Source organism: Lagopus muta, chromosome 18, assembly GCF_023343835.1.
Source record: "Lagopus muta isolate bLagMut1 chromosome 18, bLagMut1 primary, whole genome shotgun sequence".
NCBI lineage: Eukaryota > Metazoa > Chordata > Aves > Galliformes > Phasianidae > Lagopus > Lagopus muta.
In genome coordinates, this window is record NC_064450.1 from 4,352,039 (window position 1) to 4,370,895 (window position 18,857).

An 18,857-nucleotide genomic window follows, 5' to 3' on the forward strand; every position below is an offset into this window, starting at 1 on the left:
AGAAGGGGCTGTGAAGGTGACAACAAGGCAGAGGACAGGTCTTGCTGCTTCCAAAGTCCCCTCTCAGCCACAGGGAGATGTCGGTGCCTGGCACCTTGGCACAGGTCCCTGCTCTCCTCCCTCCTGCCCCAGCTTGCAGCCCATCCCAGGGAGGTTAGTGCCAGGACACCCCCACCTCACCTCTCCTCACTGTCACCCCATTGTCACAGGCACCTGGCTCTGCCTTGCTCCACCCACCTCCAACCACAGCTTCCAAGCAGCTGGGTGGAACCCAAAGGTTTTTCCACCCTCATTTCTACCAGGAACAGATTTGCTGGCTGATCTCACCCACGTGAGGGTGCCAAGGGGAGGGCTGGCTTGGAGCCTTGCTTCTGTAGGATGCGACACATGAGAAGCTCTCAGAAAAGGGCAGGGACTCAGTGCTGGGAGGAGGCTGCTGGGGGTGCAGCTCAGCGCTGAGCTGCAGGGACAGGGCTGCAAGGTGTGAAACTAAGTTTATGTTACGGCAAAACCCATTCCCATATAGAAGCCTCGGCAGTGCAGGCATGCCAAAAGCAGACTGCAAATGTCTCAGCACCACAAAGCTTATCAATATGAGTGGGATGAATCTCAGCTTGGAGCTGGTTTCCCGGTGTAAAGGACCACAGAAGCAGATGTTTCCCCATGGAATTCACAGCCATCCCTTTCTGGCCAAGACACCCTGTGCAGCGCATATGATTGGCTCTGCAGCTCCACACAGCTCCAACCTCGGGAATGTGTCACCCCAAATCCAGCCCAGCCAGCAGGATGTGCCCAGACCTGCAGTGTGTCTGCCCAGCTCCCAGCAGTAGGGCTGGGGATACCCAGGGGAGGACTGGGGGGTCTTGGAGGGACAGGAAGCAGGCAGCCCCAGTGTGGCAGCTGTGGTAGGGAAGGTGTTCAGCTTCACAGCTGGTTGTGAGCAGTGGGTGCCCTCTGTCTGCACAGCAGCCATGCCTGGGAATGCCCTGTGTTGAATTTGGCCCTGAATTGCACCACACAGCACACGGCTCTGGTGCTCCCTGGAGAGGCTTTTAGTGCTTAAAATCCAAACCTTCCTCAGTGGGCTTACAGTGCTTGGTTCCACTGTCGCAGGGACTCAGAACTTGTGAGCACCAGCAGCAGCTGGGGAGGGGGGAGGGGAGGGCTCCGCGAGTAGCCAGCAGGGAGCACTCACGTACAGCACTGGGAGCAGCCACATGCAGCACCAGGAGCATCCATGGATGGCACTGGGAGCACTCATGCGGCATTGGGAGCACCCATATATGGCACGGGGAAGACCCATGTATGGTACAGGGAGCACCCAAGTATAGCACTGGGCGCACACATACGTGGCAGTGGGAGCACTCGTGTTGGGCACCGGGAGCACCAATAAATGTCACCAGGAGCACCCACACATGGCACTGGAAGCACCCATACATGGCACTGGGGGCACCCACGTGATGGTACGAGGAGCACCCTGCTACGACAGCAGCACCCAATGAATGTCACTGGCAGCACCCACACACGGCACCGGCAGCACCCACGTGCAGCACCAGGCGGGGCGCTCTAGGGGGCGGGCCCTACGCGGGGCCACGCCCCCTCCCAGACCACGCCCACGAAACACCCCGCCCCCACGCCGAAGCCCCGCCCCCATATAGGCCCCGCCCCGTCCCGCCCGGCCCAGGTGGAGGCGGCGGCGCCGGTAGCGGCGGTGGGAGCGGGGCGTGGATGCGGCGAGGTGAGCGCGTCGCGTTCCCGGGCCGGGCGGAGGGCTGCTGCGTTCGCCGCTTTGCTTTACTTTGTCCCCCTTTCCCCGCTTTGTCTCCGGCCGCTTTTTTTCCCCCCGCTCCGCGTGGCCGAACGATCCCGAAGCGTTCCCGTCGGAGGGTCCCGCAGTGCCCCGGAGCGCCGCGTGCCGGGTTCGGTGCTGCGGGGCACCCGGCGCTGTTACCGCGATCCGGGTTCAGCCGCACCCGGAGACCTCAGAGGGCGCTTTGTGGCCTCCGGTCCCGGCGGGAGGAGGAAGTCCCGGCCCCGCGGCGTCACCGTCCCGCTCGGGCACCGCCGGGGATTCCCGCTGAGCTCCGGGGGGCGGGGAATTCGGGGTCCTCGGGGTCTTCTGGAACGCTCTGTGGGACCCCCGGCCACGTGTGCTGTGCGATCCTACGGGGACGCTTTGCTCCTCCGAACCGCAAATGCTCTGCGGCCCTTTGGGTTCCTTTGTCGCAAGTGCTTTGGGGTCCTTTGGGTCCCTTTGCCATTGGCACTTTGGGAACCCTTTTGGCACGGATGCTTGGGGATGCTTTACAAACCTTGGCCACAAATATTTTGGGGTCTTTTGGGACCCCTTGACTGGGGACCCCTTGACTGGGGACCCCTTGACTGGGGACCCCTTGACTGGGGACCCCTTGACTGGGGACCCCTTGACTGGGGACCCCTTGACTGGGGACCCCTTGACTGGGGACCCTTTTGGCCATGAATGCTTAGAGGTCCATTGGGACATTTCTGCTTTGTTGTTTTTGGGGTCCCTTTACCACAGATGCTTTGGGACCCTCAGCGCTGCTGCTGTGCTCCTGCAGAGCAGAGGTGGCTGCAGTGGGAGCTGCACCCAGGGGTGCTGGAGCTGTGGGGTGGATGAGGGTTAAAACCACAGCATGGGTTGAGGGGTGATGGCAAAATAGCTGTGTTGTGATGAGCACAGGGCTGTGAGGGCATGGCTTTCAGGCACACATGCAAGCAGGGAGCTGGGGAACGATGGGTGTGTGTGTGCTGTGGGGCCAGGTCCTGAATCCCATAGAGGTATGGGGCTGAAGCTCCTGGGGATGGGCTGGAGGAGTGGGGGAATTCACGTTGAATTGGGTCGCATTGTTTGGCTGCAGCACGTGGCTGTCCTCTGTCTGAGGGCTGCTGGTTGGTTTTGTTGTTTTTTACCTTTGATGTCACCCCTGTTTAACTTGGTGTAAACTCAAGGAAGCCTCGCTTCCATCCTTCCCTTGGGAAACAGCCCTGGAGGCGTTGGGCTCCACATCCATTCTGAGGGCTGAAGGAGGAGGTGGGGAGCAGTGAGTGGACCTCACTTTGCTCAGCAAAAACCCTCAGAACTTCTCTCATGCAAACAGAGCCGGAGCCAACCCCACCTGGATGTCCCTGCAGCCCCATTCTTCCTTTGTGTTCTCGGGGGGGGGGCTTTGTGCCGCAGGGGGTTTGCACAATGTGAGTAAATTATTGAAGGCTGAGACCACGTTACTTCTCTTAAATCCATACAGCCCACGTCACTCGTTGCTTTGGAAGAGCTTTTGTCCAGTGGTCGCTGGGCTTGGGGATGTCAGCAAAGTGGTGTTGAAAGCCAGGCTTTAGGGTCATTGGGAATCTTATGGTGTTTGGGGTCACAATCTTTTCCCCAGCCTTTGAGTAGTGCTGAGAGCTGTGCTTTTTCTTGCAAGCATCATGCAAAGCCTTGCCGTTCTCACTCTAGCTCCTTCCAGTACCTAAAGGGAGCCTATAAACAGGAGAGGAGCCAACTCTTTGAAAGGTAAATAATGGCAGGACAAGGGGAAATGGTTTGAAGTTGAAGGAAGGAAGACTTAGGTTGGATGTCAGGAGGAAGTTCTTCATTATAAGGGTGGTGAGGTGCTGGAACAGCTGCCAGAGAGGCTGTGATGCCCCGTCCATCCCTGGAGGTGTTCGAGGCCAGGTTGGATGGGGCCCTGGGCAGCCTGGGCTGCTATGAAATGTGGAGGTTGGTGGCCCTGCATGCAGTAAGGGAGGTTGGAGATTTGTGATCCTTGAGGTCCCTTCCAACCCAAGCCATTCTATGATTCTATTTCTCACATAATTGCACTGCAGCAGGGCTGTGGGCTCAACCTTTGTGTGGGGGGCCCCAACACCTCCCCTGCTGCCTGCCCACACCTCACTGCCTTCACTTTACTCTGCAATTTCCATGTCTGTGAGCGGGCAGCTCATTTTAAGACATTGCCTCATGTTTCCCCACCTGCAAAATGCCACATCCGTGGGGCAGGCGTGGGTGCAAAGCCACGTGCTGAGCATGGGGCTGCATTGATGTGTGCATGGGGAGAGTGGGCCGAGCGAGGCTCAGCTCCATCCGTGACCCCATCACAGGGGCTGCTCTGTGTACCCAGGGACAGCAGGTTGGCTGGGAGCTGTGGGTTTCCCCATAGATGGTGCCATCATGTCCCCAGTGCTGAGCAGCTCAGGGCAGGGCTGTGTCCATGCATTCATGCTGCCCAGCTCCAAGGTGCCGCTGTGCGTCATGCAGCAGCTTGTGCTGGGGATTTGGCTGGGTTATCCCTGTAATTCGCTGGCTGTGGGAATGCTGGAGCTGGGGGGAGGGCTGGGAGTGAGCGTGCTGCAGGTGGGGGCCCTGTGGGTGCAGCCTGTGTGCCAGCAAGGAGCTGGGAGATGGGAATGAATGGCAAAGCATCCCTGGGGAGGGAGGGATGGGTAAGTGAATGCTGGGACCACACCAGCTTGAGGAGGAGGAAGGCAACGGCTCTTGGCACCCGAGAGGCTGCAGAGTGTGCTCCTGGCATGCTGCTATGATGTGCAGGAGGGGTGCTGGGCCTGGGAAGGGCTTGGCAGCTCACAGCAGGGAAGTGGGGCTGGGATGGGGGCACAGCATCGTGTGGTGTTGCTGTGTTTGGGTGCTGTGTGCTCTCTGCTCGTGCTGCGTTGGATGGGATGTGTGGGACAGGGTAGACCGCTCCCAGCTGGGCTTTCCTGTGGGGAATGCAGGTCTTGCACTGGGGAGGAGTGGGATAAACCTTCCTGGATGGAATTTGGGACAGATAATGAGGCTGCAGAACTGGCTGATGCTTTGGAGGAGGGGTGGGTATGCGTGCAGTGGTGGGACAGTGACACAAGCCTGGGGGTGGCTGTGTGCAGATAAGCACTCTGCTCCAGGAGATACAAGCCTGGGGCCAAGCAGCTCTCCTCACTGTTTGGCTGTGGTGAGGGCTGCACTGAATGCCCACAGTTCTCTCATGATTGGGTGGGTGGAACTTCTGCACAGGACCGAGCATCACCTCCTGCTGCCGTATCCCATGGCGATGCTCTGAGCTCAGGAGAAATCCCCAGCAAACACAGGGACCCCAGCAGGACGTTCCTCCTGGGAGCAGAGTGCTGAGGGAGTTTGCAGATCCTGGCCGCGTGCTCTTTCCAAGAGCAGCTCTCAAAGCAGCAGCATCTTGCAGATGTGGAGGAATGAGCGTCTGCCCTTTGCCCTCCCACACAAAGAATTTTGCATCTGGGGAAGTGAGAGCGAGCTGGGGGACAGCCCTGATATTCCCTGCTCTGCAGAGCCATACCCTGCACAGGGGGACCCCGAGCCCAACCAGGAATTGGGGAAGCTCTGAAGAATTGTGCAGCTTGAGCCGGGTTAATGAAGCCCAGCAGCTTGGGGAATCTGTGCTGCACGTGGTGTTGGGGTGCGTGTACAGCGAGGACGTGGGGCTGCAGATGGGATCACAAAGAGCAGAGCCTTTTTGCAATGGGTTGGGGGGTATTTGGGTATCAACTCCTTGGGCAGAGGGGGACGTGCTGGGAATGAATGTGCCTTGGGAAGTGGGCTGGGAAGATCCCCATCCAGCTATTGTGGGCAAGTCCTTCCCTTTCCGTGCAGATAGTGGCTCAGGAAACCCGGAGAAACACGGCTCCTGGAAGCACTGCTGTGGGGAGGAGGTGGTCCTGACGGGGGATCTGTGCTCTTGTAGGGTTGTGCCACGGGGAGGTGCCCCAATGCACAGCCGTGCTGCCCATCTGCCCTCCCCTCCTCACCCAATGCCCGAGCTGCGTGCAGATGGGAGGGGGGAGGAGGAAAGCTGGCTCAGCGTTATCACAGCCACCAGCACGCTCCGTGGGTTGGTGCCTCTATCTCGGCCGCGTGGTTTTGCTTCCTTCCAGGGTGTGCCGAGTGCCTGAAACTCATCCGGGATGAACAAACCACGCGGCAGTTGCCCAACGTCCTGCTTGCTGTGGGAATAGGCAGAAGGAAAGTGAGGAGAGTTTCCCAATTGCGCACCCAGGGAACTTGTCAGGCTCCTGCCCGGCCCGGCTGCTCTCGGTAAGGTTTTAGCTTTGGGTTTTAGGTTTGGGCTGACACGCTTGGGGAGTCCATGGAGGTGCTGGGCAGATTGAAGAGGTTTGCTTGGCAAGGCGAAGGCAGCTCTTTATCTCAGTGTAACCGAGGCTCCAGCGCTGATGGGCAGCTTCAGTGTGCTCCTGAATCATTGATGGGCGTGCTGGAGTTGTGGTGCTCTGTTAATGGAACGGCTCTTTGCAGGGCTGCCTCAGAGGGGTGTCAGCAGTGTCTTGTATGGGGGCTCTGTGGGTTGGTGCGTGGTACTGCTGCCAGTCCCTTTGCTCTGGTTCCTTGCTCAGAGCATCCTGGCATCGCCCTGTGCTGATGCCATGTGTGAGCTGCGTCACTTTTTCCACCACTTTCCTCTCTGGGTGTGTTTCCTTGGGTCAGCATCTCTCGTGGCTCAGCCCAGAGCCCCAGCCCTTGCCTGGGTGAAGGCAAAATTCTCCTGCCTGGCCCCTATGGGGACACATGGGTGACCCTGAGGTGAGCAAGACTGGGCCCCACAGCGCTGACAAACCCCTCTGTGCCGTGCTTTGGAGGGTGAAGGGCTGTGCTGGCTGTGGCTGCAGCTCCTTGCAGCTTGTTTCGGGCTCAGGCTGCCTGTTCTCACGCTGAGCACACTGAGTGAGAGCTGTGCCAGCACTTGAAGGGCTGCATGCCAGTGCCAAGAGTGTAGGGGAACGGATAAATGCATTCCCAGCCCCATCCCAGAGGCTTTTTGCTGGCGTGGGGTGAAACTTCCCACACCTCGTGGGATGGATGCTGCCCAGCCCTGTGCCTGGATAACCCAGGGGACTTCGCTGGCAGGGGCTGCTCCCCTCTTCCTGCTCTCTGGATGCCAAGCATTGCTTTAATTCAAGGAGCCGTGAAAAGTGCTCTGGCCACATGATCAGGCCTGCAGGTGCCAGATGGGGTACAGCTGCCCAACTGCTGCTCCCACGCTGCGTGGGAGGCACTCAGTGCTTGGGTGCATTGCAAATGTGCTTCCCCGGAGAGCATTAAGGTTCTCACCTGGAGCTGTGTGGGAGTCTGATGGAGCAATTAGTGATGGGATCAGGGGCACAAACAGCACCGCTCCTTTCGCATCGCCAAACAGCAGCATTGGTTCCAAGTTCTCCTCCAGTTTCCCCTGTGTCCTGCTTGCTGTGCTGAGTGCATCCATGGCAGGGGCAGCATGAGGGATGCTGGTGGTCATAGCAGCACCCACAGCTGCGTGTCCCTGTGCCCAGCATATCCCTGCCCCCATCTCCCCAGGCTCCCTGGAGCCAGCCCTGCCTGCAGCTGGCACCTCTGCCTCATTGCTGGCTACCCTGGGAGGAAAACAAACAGCATCTGCAGTTCCCCAGTGAGATGGAAAGTTTCACTTGCTGGGGCCGGACCGCCTGGCTGGCGCCTTCCCAGCTCAGCAGTCATCAAATACCTCTGCACAGCACTTGTGTTTCTTTCCTGCTCTTTTTCTCACTCTGTTGAGAGCTTTGGGTGAAAAAAATTCCCCTTCAGCCCTGTGTTGTCTCAGCCAAGGTGCCAGGTGCAGTGGCTTTCCCTCACCCTGTGCCAGTGACCGCAGCATGATCCCCCATGTCCTGTGGCTGCCCAGAGCCATGCAGCGGTGTGGCTTTGTGGCTTTGTCCCAGCATCCTGCCCTGATGTTTTTGGATGGCTCTGCCCTTACCCTGGTGCTTCTGCTTCTTTTCACAGCCCTGTCCCCAAAGCTTCTCCCAGGAAGGTTTCTGCAGGCTGGACCTGATCTCTCACCCCTGCTTTTCTCTTGCAGCACCAGTCCCACCAGGCAGAGCAAGAGAACCTCAGCCATGCCCTGGGACTCCCATGCGTGAAGGACAGAGGAGAAGGGAGAAGGAGTCCATTGAGACGCACTGCGTGGGATCCCTGCCACGCTTATGAGGTAGGAGCATCCCGGATAGGCTGAGATGGGGGCTTCAAACATCTGATTCTAATCACATTTGTGGCAGTGGTGCCTCTCTTCTTCCCATCCAGATTCTCTCCATCAGTTACCCTCTGCAGCCTCATCGAGACTGGTGGAGAGTGGGGTTAATTGGGGAAAGGGAGCCCTCTAAGCCCTCTGCCCTTTTCTATGGGACAGCAGTGCTGGGTTTAAGCCCTGCATGTTTGGGCTGCAGCACGGGGCTGTGCTGGGTAGTGGCTGCCCTCTAGTGCCAGCGTCCTCAAAGAGTTCATCCCATGGGACACCGAGCTCCTAAGGCCAGTGGTGGGGAGGAGCAGCCCAAAGGGATCAGAGCAGGGTGCAGGTGTACTCCAGGGTGCCTTGCCATTGATCCTGCTGTCTCATGGCTGCCCCTCAGCAGGACTCTGGCATCTGTTGGACACACCAAGCAGGATGGGGGAATGCCTGTCAGCAGCGAGCCCTGGGCAGGTGCCCTTGGTGCACGTGGATGGTGAGAGGCCAAGGGGCTGAGCATCCATCCCAGCAGGAGCCCACAGTCCCTAATAGGATTTAGGACTGCTCCCTTGTGCTCAGATGGAATTACTTTTCCCTGTTGACTCGTGAGGCTCTGCCTGGTGTTGCAGAGCTGCAGGGGGACTCTCAGGAAGGGGTTGCCCGAAGATTTTGCTCCTGGCTGTTAAGCCCCCGCTCTGTGCGCTGGGAAGATTTTGGTGTGCTCTGCCTTGTCCTGCTGGCCAAGAGCCCAACGTGTGCGTGAGGGGAACGCTTTGCATGCCCAGTCCCGTGGGTACTGTGCTGATGCTATGGCCAGGAGGTGTTGGGGATGCAGCCTTGGGGCTGTCCTCTTGTCTGGGATGCCTCAGTGCTGCCCTGCGGGGTCTCCCAGGTAGCTGTAAGCCATCAGAAGAGAGCGATGCACATCCCTCCCAGTGAGGGGGGAAGTGCTTGCAGCATTTCCCTTCCCTCTGGGGTTCCCCTCAGGCAGAGCCCCATTAACATTAATGCTCCTGCTGCCATTTCCACACCGATGCACTTACCCTGCAGAGAACAGGAGGAAGGGATGCAGCAATAGGGCTGTGGCTGCCTTCCCCCACTCACTCCCTGCTCCCCCCCCGCAGCCTGCCACCCCCTCAAGATGGCATCCAGCAATAAGAATGGGAGCAGCCGCTCCAGCAGCAGCCGCCTGCAGAGCAAGAAGCCCCCCAACCTCTCCATCGTGATCCCCCCGCCCCGGGAGGCGGAGGAGGATGGCACCCACAAGGAGGTGAGCTCTGGGAGGCACCTCTCCGTCCCACATGGGGTTTGGTTATCGTTATCCTCTGTGCTCTGTAACCCTGTGCTCTGCCTCCCAGCCCTCCAAGGTGCCCATCTATCGGAAGAGCAAGAGCCTGCAGGAGCCACGCTCAAAGGGATGTGAGAACTCGGAGCGGCGGCCGGGCTTCCGCCGACAGACATCTCTGTCCCAGAGCATCCGCAAGTGAGGGCTTGGGGGGTGTCCATGGCAGGGATGTGGGCACCAGCCCAAGGGAAGGCCTTGATGGGTGCCACGTGGCTCAGCTGTTGGATGAGCACGTGGTAGAATTGGCTGTGAAAATGTCTTGGTGCTGTAGGAGCAAATGCCTCGAGTTGTGTGCATCCTGATACAGGGTATCTCGGCTCAGTGGAGCAGCAACCCGTCTGCCCCGACCCACAGATCTGTCAGCACCGTGCTGAGCCACCGAGCTCCAATCCCCAGCTGGAGGGAGGGCAGGGTGGGACGGTGACAGCGGGGGGCTGAGCGGCTGCTGGAGTGCATCCATCACACACCCAGGGGCACGGCGGAATGGTTCGGCGTCAGCGGCGACTGGGAGGGGAAGCGGCAGCACTGGCAGCGCCGCAGCTTGCAGCACTGCAGCATGAGGTACGGCAAACTGAAGGCTGCCTATCGCGACATGGAGCTGCCCAGCCAGGAGGTGCCCTCCTTCCAAGGCACCGAGTCACCCAAACCGGCCAAGATGCCCAAGGTACAGCTCGGAGCACAGGAACAGCACGCCGACCCTTCCCCATCACCAATACTCCTCTCCTTCTTCCAGATCGTGGACCCTCTGGCCAGGGGCCGTCCCTTCCGCCACCCCGATGACACCGACCGTCCCCATACACCCCACCACGTCCTGCCCCCCCACACCCCTGGTGTCACGTCGCTGGCATCTCTGGGCAGTGCCCGCTCTGCTTACAGCCGCCTGCCACGCCGCAAGAGGCTCTCCGTGGCACACATGAGCTTCAGGGCGGCCGCCGCGCTGCTCCGTGTGAGTGTTGGGGAAAGGGATCGTCCTCTTGGTTCACTTCTCAGCCCTCTGTTGTCTTCGTTTCTTGGCTTTTTGCTTTGCACAAAGATGGTTGTTGCACTCTGCTGCGTGTTGGGAGGGGGAGGTGGTGGGTTTTAACCTTAAAAAGAGAAGTTCTGGTGGAAAGTGGATCAGAAAGTGGAACTGTCTCATATGCCGTCCCTCGAAAATAGCAGCCTTTGTGTCCAGCCAGCAACCTTTTGCTGCAGGGGAAGTTTCTCTGGCACTTTCTGTCACCTGGGGAGTCCCCTGCAAGCCTTGGAGATGGGTCTCCAAGGAGATGTGGGGCAGAGACCTAAAATGAGACTTAGAATTGTGCCACCTGTCACAGCCATGGCCCAGCACTGATGGCTCTCCAGAGCAACAGGCAGCTGCGTGACCTCTGCATGGGGCTGTGGTTGGCATTTAATGTTTGCCACCACTTGCTGGGCTTTGGGAGTGGCTATGACAAAGCCCCCCTACTTTTTGCAGCGCTGAGGCTTTGTGTTCCTTACCCTCATTTGCTTCCCCTGCCATAGGGCCGCTCTGTCTTGGAGCCTCTGACTGAGAAGCAGAGGAGCACCAAGAGGAGCTTCATGTACCCCAGCTTCATGGATGAGGACGTGGTGGATACTGCTGACACGCTGGACTCCTCCTTCTTCAGTAAGGCAAGCACTGTTCCACCCCTGCTGCTGGAGCTGGGGGGTCCCAGTGCCCCACGTGGGGCTGAGCAGCGTTCTGACTGGGACAGTGGCTCACTGGGCAGCCCTGTTTGTCCCACCTCCTTTGCTCTTAGCATGGTCCGGGGTTGGTCTCTTACCCAAATGGGGTTTGGGCTGTATTTGGAGCTGCGTGTGCCAAGGGCCCCTGGTGTCTGTGCTTTAGCCCCACCCCAAGAGCAAGGGCATCAGTGGGTGTTGTGTCCAGCACTGCAGGGACTCAGTGATAATCGTTGGTGATGGGATCATGGGCGCTTCACATGGGCTGTAGTGTGTGGTCATTGGGATCACGTTGTGGTCCCCCTCCCTTCCGTGCTCCTTCCAGATGGACACGCACGACGAGACCTATTCCATGCCAGATGACGTCTTCGAGTCACCGCCACTCTCAGCCACGTATTTACGCATGCACTCAGTGGGGGAGGATGTCAGGGCATCCCCAGAGGTGGAGCAGACCGCACTGTGAGTGCCAACCCCAAGCCCCCTGCCCTGACCTCCCCCCAGCCAATACCACGTCCACCCGTAGGGTGCTGGGCACATCCAGCATGCTGCTACAAGAACGAAGCCAAGAAATTTCCCCAGCCCCCGTTCCAGGGTCTCAGGATGAGTGGGGCAGCCCCCGGGCTGTTACCTCGCTGATGGCTTTCTCTCCCTGCAGACGTGAGGGTGCCCGTCTCGCTGCTGCCTCAGCTGGCCCGGCCCCCCAGAGGGGCAGACGCATCGCTTCCAAAGTGAAGCATTTCGCCTTCGACCGCAAGAAACGTTACTATGGACTGGGGGTGGTGGGGCAGTGTCTGAACAGGACGTACCGCCGCAGCCTCAGCAGCATCGTGCAGTCTCAGCTGGAGATCACTGACAGCCACCGGTGAGCGCACAGCTTGCAGCCCGCCCGGGTCAGCCCCGCTCCTTGGGGCTCCCCAGGTGCAATTTGGATTTGTGTCCCTATTGGAGTGGGCTTCAGGGCTGCTCTCCCCAGGTTCCTACAGCATCCTTGTGCCAACATGGGGCCGTGACCCTGTTCCCTTTGCTCCCCAGGCCGTATTTCACCTACTGGATCACCTTTGTCCACATCATCATCACCTTGCTGGTCATTGGCACGTATGGCATCGCTCCCATTGGCTTCACCCAGCACGTGACGACAGAGTTAGTAAGTTTAAGAGCTCCCAGCCAGGCCTGTCCCCTCCTGGGTGCCTGACTCCTGAATGTCATCCTCAAGTACATAGTGGGGGTAATCCTGTTGGGGTGAGGGATGCAGCCCCAGAAGGGTCAAAGGGCTCAGCCCCTGCAGGTGGTTGGAGGAGATGTGGCACTATGGGGCTGTGCCCCCCCCAACTGGCTGTGTGACCCTGGTCTCATTCTGCAGGTGCTGAGGAACAAAGGTGTGTATGAAAGTGTCAAGTACATCCAGCAGGAGAACTTCTGGATCGGGCCCAGCTCGGTAAGTGATTTGCCAGCCTGAGGTGGGGCTCAAGGGGTGCTCCCTTCTCCTCTCCCCTAGCTACGTGGCAGTAATCCTAGTCCTAACCTGCTGTCCTGCTCTTTGGTTGCCTCTATGAGCTCCTCCTGCCTGCTCCCAGGGCTCTGCAGCATTTCCCAGAACCAAAGCATCACAGTGGATGCTTGGGAGAGAGCCTGTCCCCTGCCCGCCGTCCATCCATTTGGGTGGGATCTCACCAGTAGGGCAGCAGTTGGGAAGGGAGGTGGAGATGGCACGTGACCTGGAGCATCCCTCAGAGCACTCCCTCCTTTCAGATCGACCTGATCCATCTGGGAGCCAAATTCTCACCCTGCATCCGGAAGGACCGCCAGGTGGAGCGGCTCATCCAGCGCGAACGGGACCGGGAGCGGAACTCTGGCTGCTGCGTCCAGAATGACAAATCGGGCTGCATCCAAACACTGCCGCAGGACTGCTCGGTGCGGGCACGGCTGGGGCACGGGATGCACGTGGAGCAGAGCAGTTCCTGCATGCCCACGCTCTGAGCATCTCCATCCCTGCAGGAAACGCTGGCGACGTTCATCAAGTGGCCCAACAACAACACGCCGACCATGGGCTCTGGTGAGAAGCGCACGTCAGGGGCTGTGTGTCACCAGGACCCCAGGTGGGTTGTGTGGGGCTGGGTTTGCAGCTTGAATGCCTGGAGTCGGTTTGGCCGAGGGGTTGGTGGCTCTTCCGTGCCATGGGGCGGTGATGAGGAAGAGAGAATTGGTGGGGAAGTGGAGGTGAGGTCTGTTCTAAGTGTGGTGGGTGGGCCAGAAAGCTACCTGAAGAGCATTGCTGTCCTGAGCTTGGCCCTGCCTGCCCCGATCCCTGGGCTGAGATAAGCAGGGACACGTGACATCTTAAGGGGACGCTCAGTGAAGTTACATGATGGGTGATCTGGCTGCAGTGCATTTCACTGTAGGTTATTGGGCATGCAAGGATCTCCCTGAGTCTGGGAACCTTAGAGGGGTGGCTGCAGGTCCCCTGTCTTGTGCCTGGCCTCAGACTGATGGCAGGGTTGTGCCTGGGGAGAGGAGATTCTCAGTGACCCCCGCATCCTCTCCTGTCACCAGGACGTGTGAAGAGCCGGCCTCAAATCCCCCCCATGTGTGGCCAGATGACATCACCAGGTGGCCGGTAAGAGCCCTTAGTGAGGTGCCCACCGTCCACACCAACGCAGCCTCTGTGGGAAGTGGACAGCCTCAAGCACGGTGTGGGGCTGTAGTGGGCTCTTAGCAGCCCTCGTACTGCAGCTCCTTTCCCTTCTCGTAGATCTGCACCTACGAGACCAAAACCAATCACACAGGCCTCCCTCACATGGACTGCCAGATCAAGGGCAGGCCGTGCTGCATCGGCACCAAGGGCAGGTGAGATACAGCCAGAGGGCACCGAACCTGGGGCAGGTTGGGCAGTGTTCTGTGTGCTCTTCTGGTGCTCCTCAGCACCCCCCCATCGGTGTCCTGAGTTGTGCCAGGGATAGAGGGAGGCCCTGGGGTTGAGGGTGGGAAACGCAGTGTCAGGACCCTGCACCTGGGGGTGCTTGGAGCAGGGGGTGCACCCTGCCTCAGGTGAGCCCACTGCCTGCCTTCTGCCCAGCTGTGAGATCACAACACGGGAGTACTGCGAGTTCATGCATGGCTACTTCCACGAGGAGGCAACTCTCTGCTCACAGGTGAGGGGCTGTGGGGGGAGCGCAGGGGGCTTGGGGTGAGCAGCCTGGCTGGGCATCGCTGTGCTGGCACCGGCAGGATGGGCTGCCAACCCATCACCTCCCACCCACGTCTGCCTTGCCAGGTGCATTGCCTGGATGAAGTCTGTGGCCTCCTGCCCTTCCTCAACCCGGAGGTCCCCGACCAGATCTACCGCCTGTGGCTGTCCCTGTTCCTGCATGCAGGGTGAGTAGCAGGCTGTGGGCACTGGGGGTGGCTTGGGATGGCAGCATCCTTTGGGACAGCCTGCCTGTGGTCCCTAATGGGATGGGAGGGGAGATGGGGGAGCACTCCCAAGCTATAGCAATGCATGCCATCAGTGGGGGACAGCTTTGTGAGCTGTCTCATGTCTGTGAGCGCTGGGAGGTGGGAGCGCTGGGCAGGGGCTGTGGTAGGGCAGGAGTCTAACACTGATCCTCCACCTCCAGCATCATCCACTGCCTGGTGTCAGTGACCTTCCAGATGACGGTGCTGCGGGATCTGGAGAAGCTGGCGGGCTGGCTCCGCATCTCCATCATCTTCATCCTCAGTGGCATCACAGGCAATCTGGCCAGTGCCATCTTCCTACCGTACCGGGCGGAGGTGAGGGCAGCTTGTGGAGCTGGGGGGGATCTCCCCCATAACTCTGCTCCCCCCCCCCCAAGATGAGCTCTGGGCTGGGCACTGAGCAAATGTTCTTGTGTGCATAGAGCATCACCACCCTGAGCTTCATGGGGAGGGGGCTGCAGAGCCCAGCACAGAGGTCTCACCCCTTGGCAGGTTGTGCCATGTGTGGAGAGGGGGTCTCTGCCCCATGTGCGGGGCTCACATGGGCTGTGTGCCCCACGTGTTGGTGTGTGCGGGCTGGCAGATGGCTAATCTGCTGGCAGCAGAGCTGGCAGGCTTTAGAGGGGATCACGTCGAGTGCCTTAATCCCTTTGCTGGGTGGGGTGGTGTGGGAGGTACCCAACGCCTGGCTCTGCCAAAACAGCACCGGCGCTCCCAGGGCAAATGTGTCCTGTGAGGGGAGAGACCCTGGGGACGTGGGGACACGGATGGGAGATGTAATTGGGTCTGACCTCTTGCAGGTGGGCCCTGCTGGGTCTCAGTTCGGTTTGCTGGCTTGCCTCTTCGTGGAGCTCTTCCAGAGCTGGCAAGCGCTGGAGAAGCCATGGAAAGCCTTGCTCAACCTCTCCGGCATCGTCCTCTTCCTCTTCGTCTGCGGCCTCCTGCCCTGGATCGACAACATTGCCCACCTCTTTGGCTTCCTCAGCGGCCTGCTGCTCTCCTTTGCCTTCCTGCCCTACATCACCTTCGGCACGATGGACAAGTACCGCAAGCGGGCCATGATCATCGTGTCCCTGCTGGTCTTCCTGGGCCTCTTCACCTCACTGTTCATCTGGCTGTATGTCTACCCCATCAACTGGCGCTGGATCGAGTACCTCACCTGCCTGCCCTTCACCAGCAAGTTCTGCGAGAAGTACGAGCTGGAGCAGGTCCTGCACTGACCCACGGAGGGGCTGCGGAGCTGGGACCGGCCTGCTTAGGGCCTACAGGCCCTCCTAACCCCAGGACAGCTTGTGGGGTGAGGCAGCAGCCGGGCCCAGCAGTGCCAATCCTACTGTGAACACAACCCCCCTTTTTGCAGGGGCGCTTTTGTACCGATGGCTCTTGGTCGTGTCCATCACCTCGGGGCTTACAGGGGCTCTGTGGCCACGCTCTGGTTCATCCCTTTCTCCAACCTGTCCCAGTGGGATGGGGTCCTCCAGCACTTCTCAGCCTTGGGATTTTTAATTTTGGGAGGCTGGAGGTGTTTTCCTGAATGGGCTGTGGGGGGACCCTGGTGGTTTCCACAGTGGAGGACTCTGGAGGTTTGGTTTTTTTTCCTCTTGGTTTGTTTGTTTTGTTTTGTTTTTTTTTGCAGCTCTGACACACTCAGAGCTAAGGATTGAAGATATTTTTCAGCCCCCTGTTTGCTCCCCAGGGGCTCAGGAGCAAAGCTGTGCTCCTCATGGTGGGCTCCTCACTGGGTGGGATGGGGGTGCTGCTTTTTCCCCTCATCTCAGTGAGGTTCCCCCTGTAAGTGGAGCACTGTGCTGGTATGTAAGCATAGAAGAAAGCACTCCAGTGATTTTGTTCGGCTCCTATTGGATCACCAGGGTGAGGCAGGGCTTGGCTCCTCAGGACCCCCTCCTTGCTGCTGCTCTGGACCCACGGTGTCACCTCTTGTCCTTCAGGGTGTAAGCAGGTGACATCCAGTGCTGTGTGTGACAGCGCTGTTCACAGGAGCAGCTCAAGTCCCTCATCAAAACGATCCAGGTGCTGGGGTCTCAGCCCCATGTGTGCCCCCCCTGCTCTGCCGCAGGCCGGCTGCAGCCCCATTCCTTGCTCCTCCGGTGCTGCTCCAGCCAAAGATTGGCACCTCACCTCCGTTGTCTTTTTTTTTTTGATACTTTTTTTTTTTTCTTTTTTTAAAGAAAAAGCTGTGGAATTTTTTTGACCCTGAATAAATTTCTACCTGTATTTAACAAGATCCACGAGGCCTCGATTCCCTCTGTGCTTTTGGTGGGGGGTTTGGCAGCAGTCAGTAGGGCTGTCTTTGCTCTGCAGGGGGATGCTCTCCCTACTTCCCATCTAAAAACCCTTCCTGGGGCAGGGCGTAATGACATACAGGGCTTCCATTCCCTGCCCAAGGGCAGCATCACCCCATCAGATACCCTGGGACACATCGGCCCCACTTTGCTTAAAGCTGAAAAACCCCAAAAAGCAGTGGATGGGTCTGGGCTGTCTGACTGGACCCATCTGTGCATGGAGCTGGGGGCAAAGATAGGCAGGCATGTAGAAAACAACCATTGCATCTTTATTTGCTGCTTCACAATAGACCAAGGCATTTGCAGAGGGCTCTTTGTGGGCAGGTGATGATGTCTGCATGCAGGACTGGCCCTGCAGGGAGGATCCTGGCTGTGTGATTTGGGGTGGCCGTGGGTGGGGGGCACCCCGGGGGTCTCGTGCTTACTGTAAAGGTGTCTTTGGGTGAGGGGTGGCTGCAAGGGCTGCTCAGAGCAGGGCTTGGCTTCATGCCTGGTGTTGGGCTGTGCTGGGGAAGGGGACCCTTGGACTGGGGGCTCAAGGCTTACAGGCTCTGCTGAGGCTCTTTCCATCCGTAGCGGATCCTTTGGTTGCACAGCCCTCCTCAGCTCCCCTTCACAGCCCCAACTATAGAAGGCTGGGGGGGGGGTGCAGGCTCAGTGCTTGCAGGCTGAATTCTTCCCCAGCACTGGGAGAGTGAGGCACAGGGCTGAGCTGGGGCCACGCTCATCCCTTGGCCAAAAGGCAGATGTGTGGGCAGGGAGCTGTGGCTGGGGCCAGCAGGGAAAGATGTGCAGCCGAGGTGGGGGTGGAGAGGGCTCACAGTATTCGCTCCCTGCCCTCTTCCCCTCCCCGGTTGGCGTGTAAGTGGGCTGCAGGGCTCAGCAGCCGCTGTTCCTGCGCATGAAGGCATGGCCCCGCACCTCGTGCTGCATCTCAGTGAAGGCCAACGTGCCCACCGTCACCTGGCAGGGACCCAGAGCTTTGAAACCGCACTTCTCATAGAAGGGCACGAGGAAATGTTCGCACATGAGCACGGCGCGCCGGGCGCAGGGCAGGCAGCGCAGGTACTGCAGGTATCGCCACATCAGGATGGAACCCTTGCCCTGCTGGCGGAAGGTTCGGTGCACGGCCAGCACGTGGATGTGCACCGCCGTGCCCCGCGGTTCGTGCAGGGTCAGCGCCGCCTGCAGGGAGCGAACGGGGCCGTTAGCGGGGCCGTGCAGGGCAACCCGAGTCTCTGCTCCGCGTACCCTGGGTCCGGCTCCTACCTGGCTGAGCCGGTCCTGGTCCCACAGGGAGCCGATGATGAAGGCCACCAGGCGCCCTTCCTCGAACCAGCCGAGGGAAAGCTCCGGGCACAGCGTCAGGAAATGGCGGATCTCATCCAGGTGCAGCGGGCAGTCACCGGAGACGGAGATGAAGGCTGGAAAGGGACGGCGCTGAGCTCCCAGCTCCGGCTCCGGGGTGAGGCGGGGTGGGAGGGGAGGTGGGCAGCCCCTTACCTTCCCTCTCGATCTCAAACACGCTGACGGCATCCTCGGGGCTGAGGCAGCGGAACTCGCTGGCGGGCAGCGTGTGCCGGCGCTGGCGGCCGGGAGAACGGCGTGGGCCCTGCGGGTGGGTGGGCTTCAGGAACGGCACCGCGCTGAGCACCGGCATCCCGCTCTGCTCCCCGCCGCCTTTATCCGGGCAGCTCTGTCAGCTCCGGGCCCCAGCGGTGTCACGGCACCTTTAGTTTCAGCCAATCTCTTCCTGGGCTCTTAGCTGTCGAAAATACCTGTTGATCACGCATGGGATTAGGCTGCCTGCCATCCTTTAGCTATATATGCGTGTGGGTATAGATACAGCAAATACCCACCCACGGCAACCCTGCTGTCACCCCTGGGAGTTGGCATAAGTAGCCAACCTCCAGCCCCAGGGGTCTGGACAGTGGGATGGAGCTGGGGCTGGGCGTCTTGTCCCTGTCCAGAGCACAGAGGTGACATCGGTGCTGTGTGTGCACCGGAGATGACCAGCCTGGAGCTGCGTCAGGGGATCAGGTTGGGGATTAGGGA

General features: G+C 59.5%; 2 protein-coding genes across 2 annotated transcripts; one reads left to right on the forward strand and one right to left on the reverse strand.

Moving 5' to 3' along the window:
• The first annotated feature begins 1,749 nt into the window (after nt 1-1,749).
• Nucleotides 1,750-16,653, forward strand: RHBDF2 (rhomboid 5 homolog 2). The gene is made up of 19 exons (XM_048964841.1): nt 1,750-6,079; nt 7,875-8,003; nt 9,143-9,288; nt 9,377-9,501; nt 9,835-10,027; nt 10,097-10,309; nt 10,867-10,995; nt 11,372-11,505; nt 11,702-11,908; nt 12,079-12,190; nt 12,407-12,481; nt 12,796-12,957; nt 13,042-13,142; nt 13,597-13,660; nt 13,796-13,890; nt 14,120-14,195; nt 14,318-14,418; nt 14,661-14,814; nt 15,300-16,653. The coding sequence occupies exons 3-19, from the start codon at nt 9,160-9,162 to the stop codon at nt 15,717-15,719; spliced, it is 2,490 nt and encodes an 829-aa protein (XP_048820798.1). The 5' UTR covers nt 1,750-6,079; nt 7,875-8,003; nt 9,143-9,159; the 3' UTR covers nt 15,720-16,653.
• Nucleotides 16,654-17,681: 1,028 nt separating this feature from the next.
• On the reverse strand, nt 17,682-18,462 carry AANAT (aralkylamine N-acetyltransferase). Its single transcript, XM_048964891.1, has 3 exons — nt 18,306-18,462; nt 18,072-18,226; nt 17,682-17,987 (listed from the first exon to the last, which is right to left on the reverse strand). The coding sequence occupies exons 1-3, from the start codon at nt 18,460-18,462 to the stop codon at nt 17,682-17,684; spliced, it is 618 nt and encodes a 205-aa protein (XP_048820848.1).
• Between the last annotated feature and the right edge of the window lie 395 nt (nt 18,463-18,857).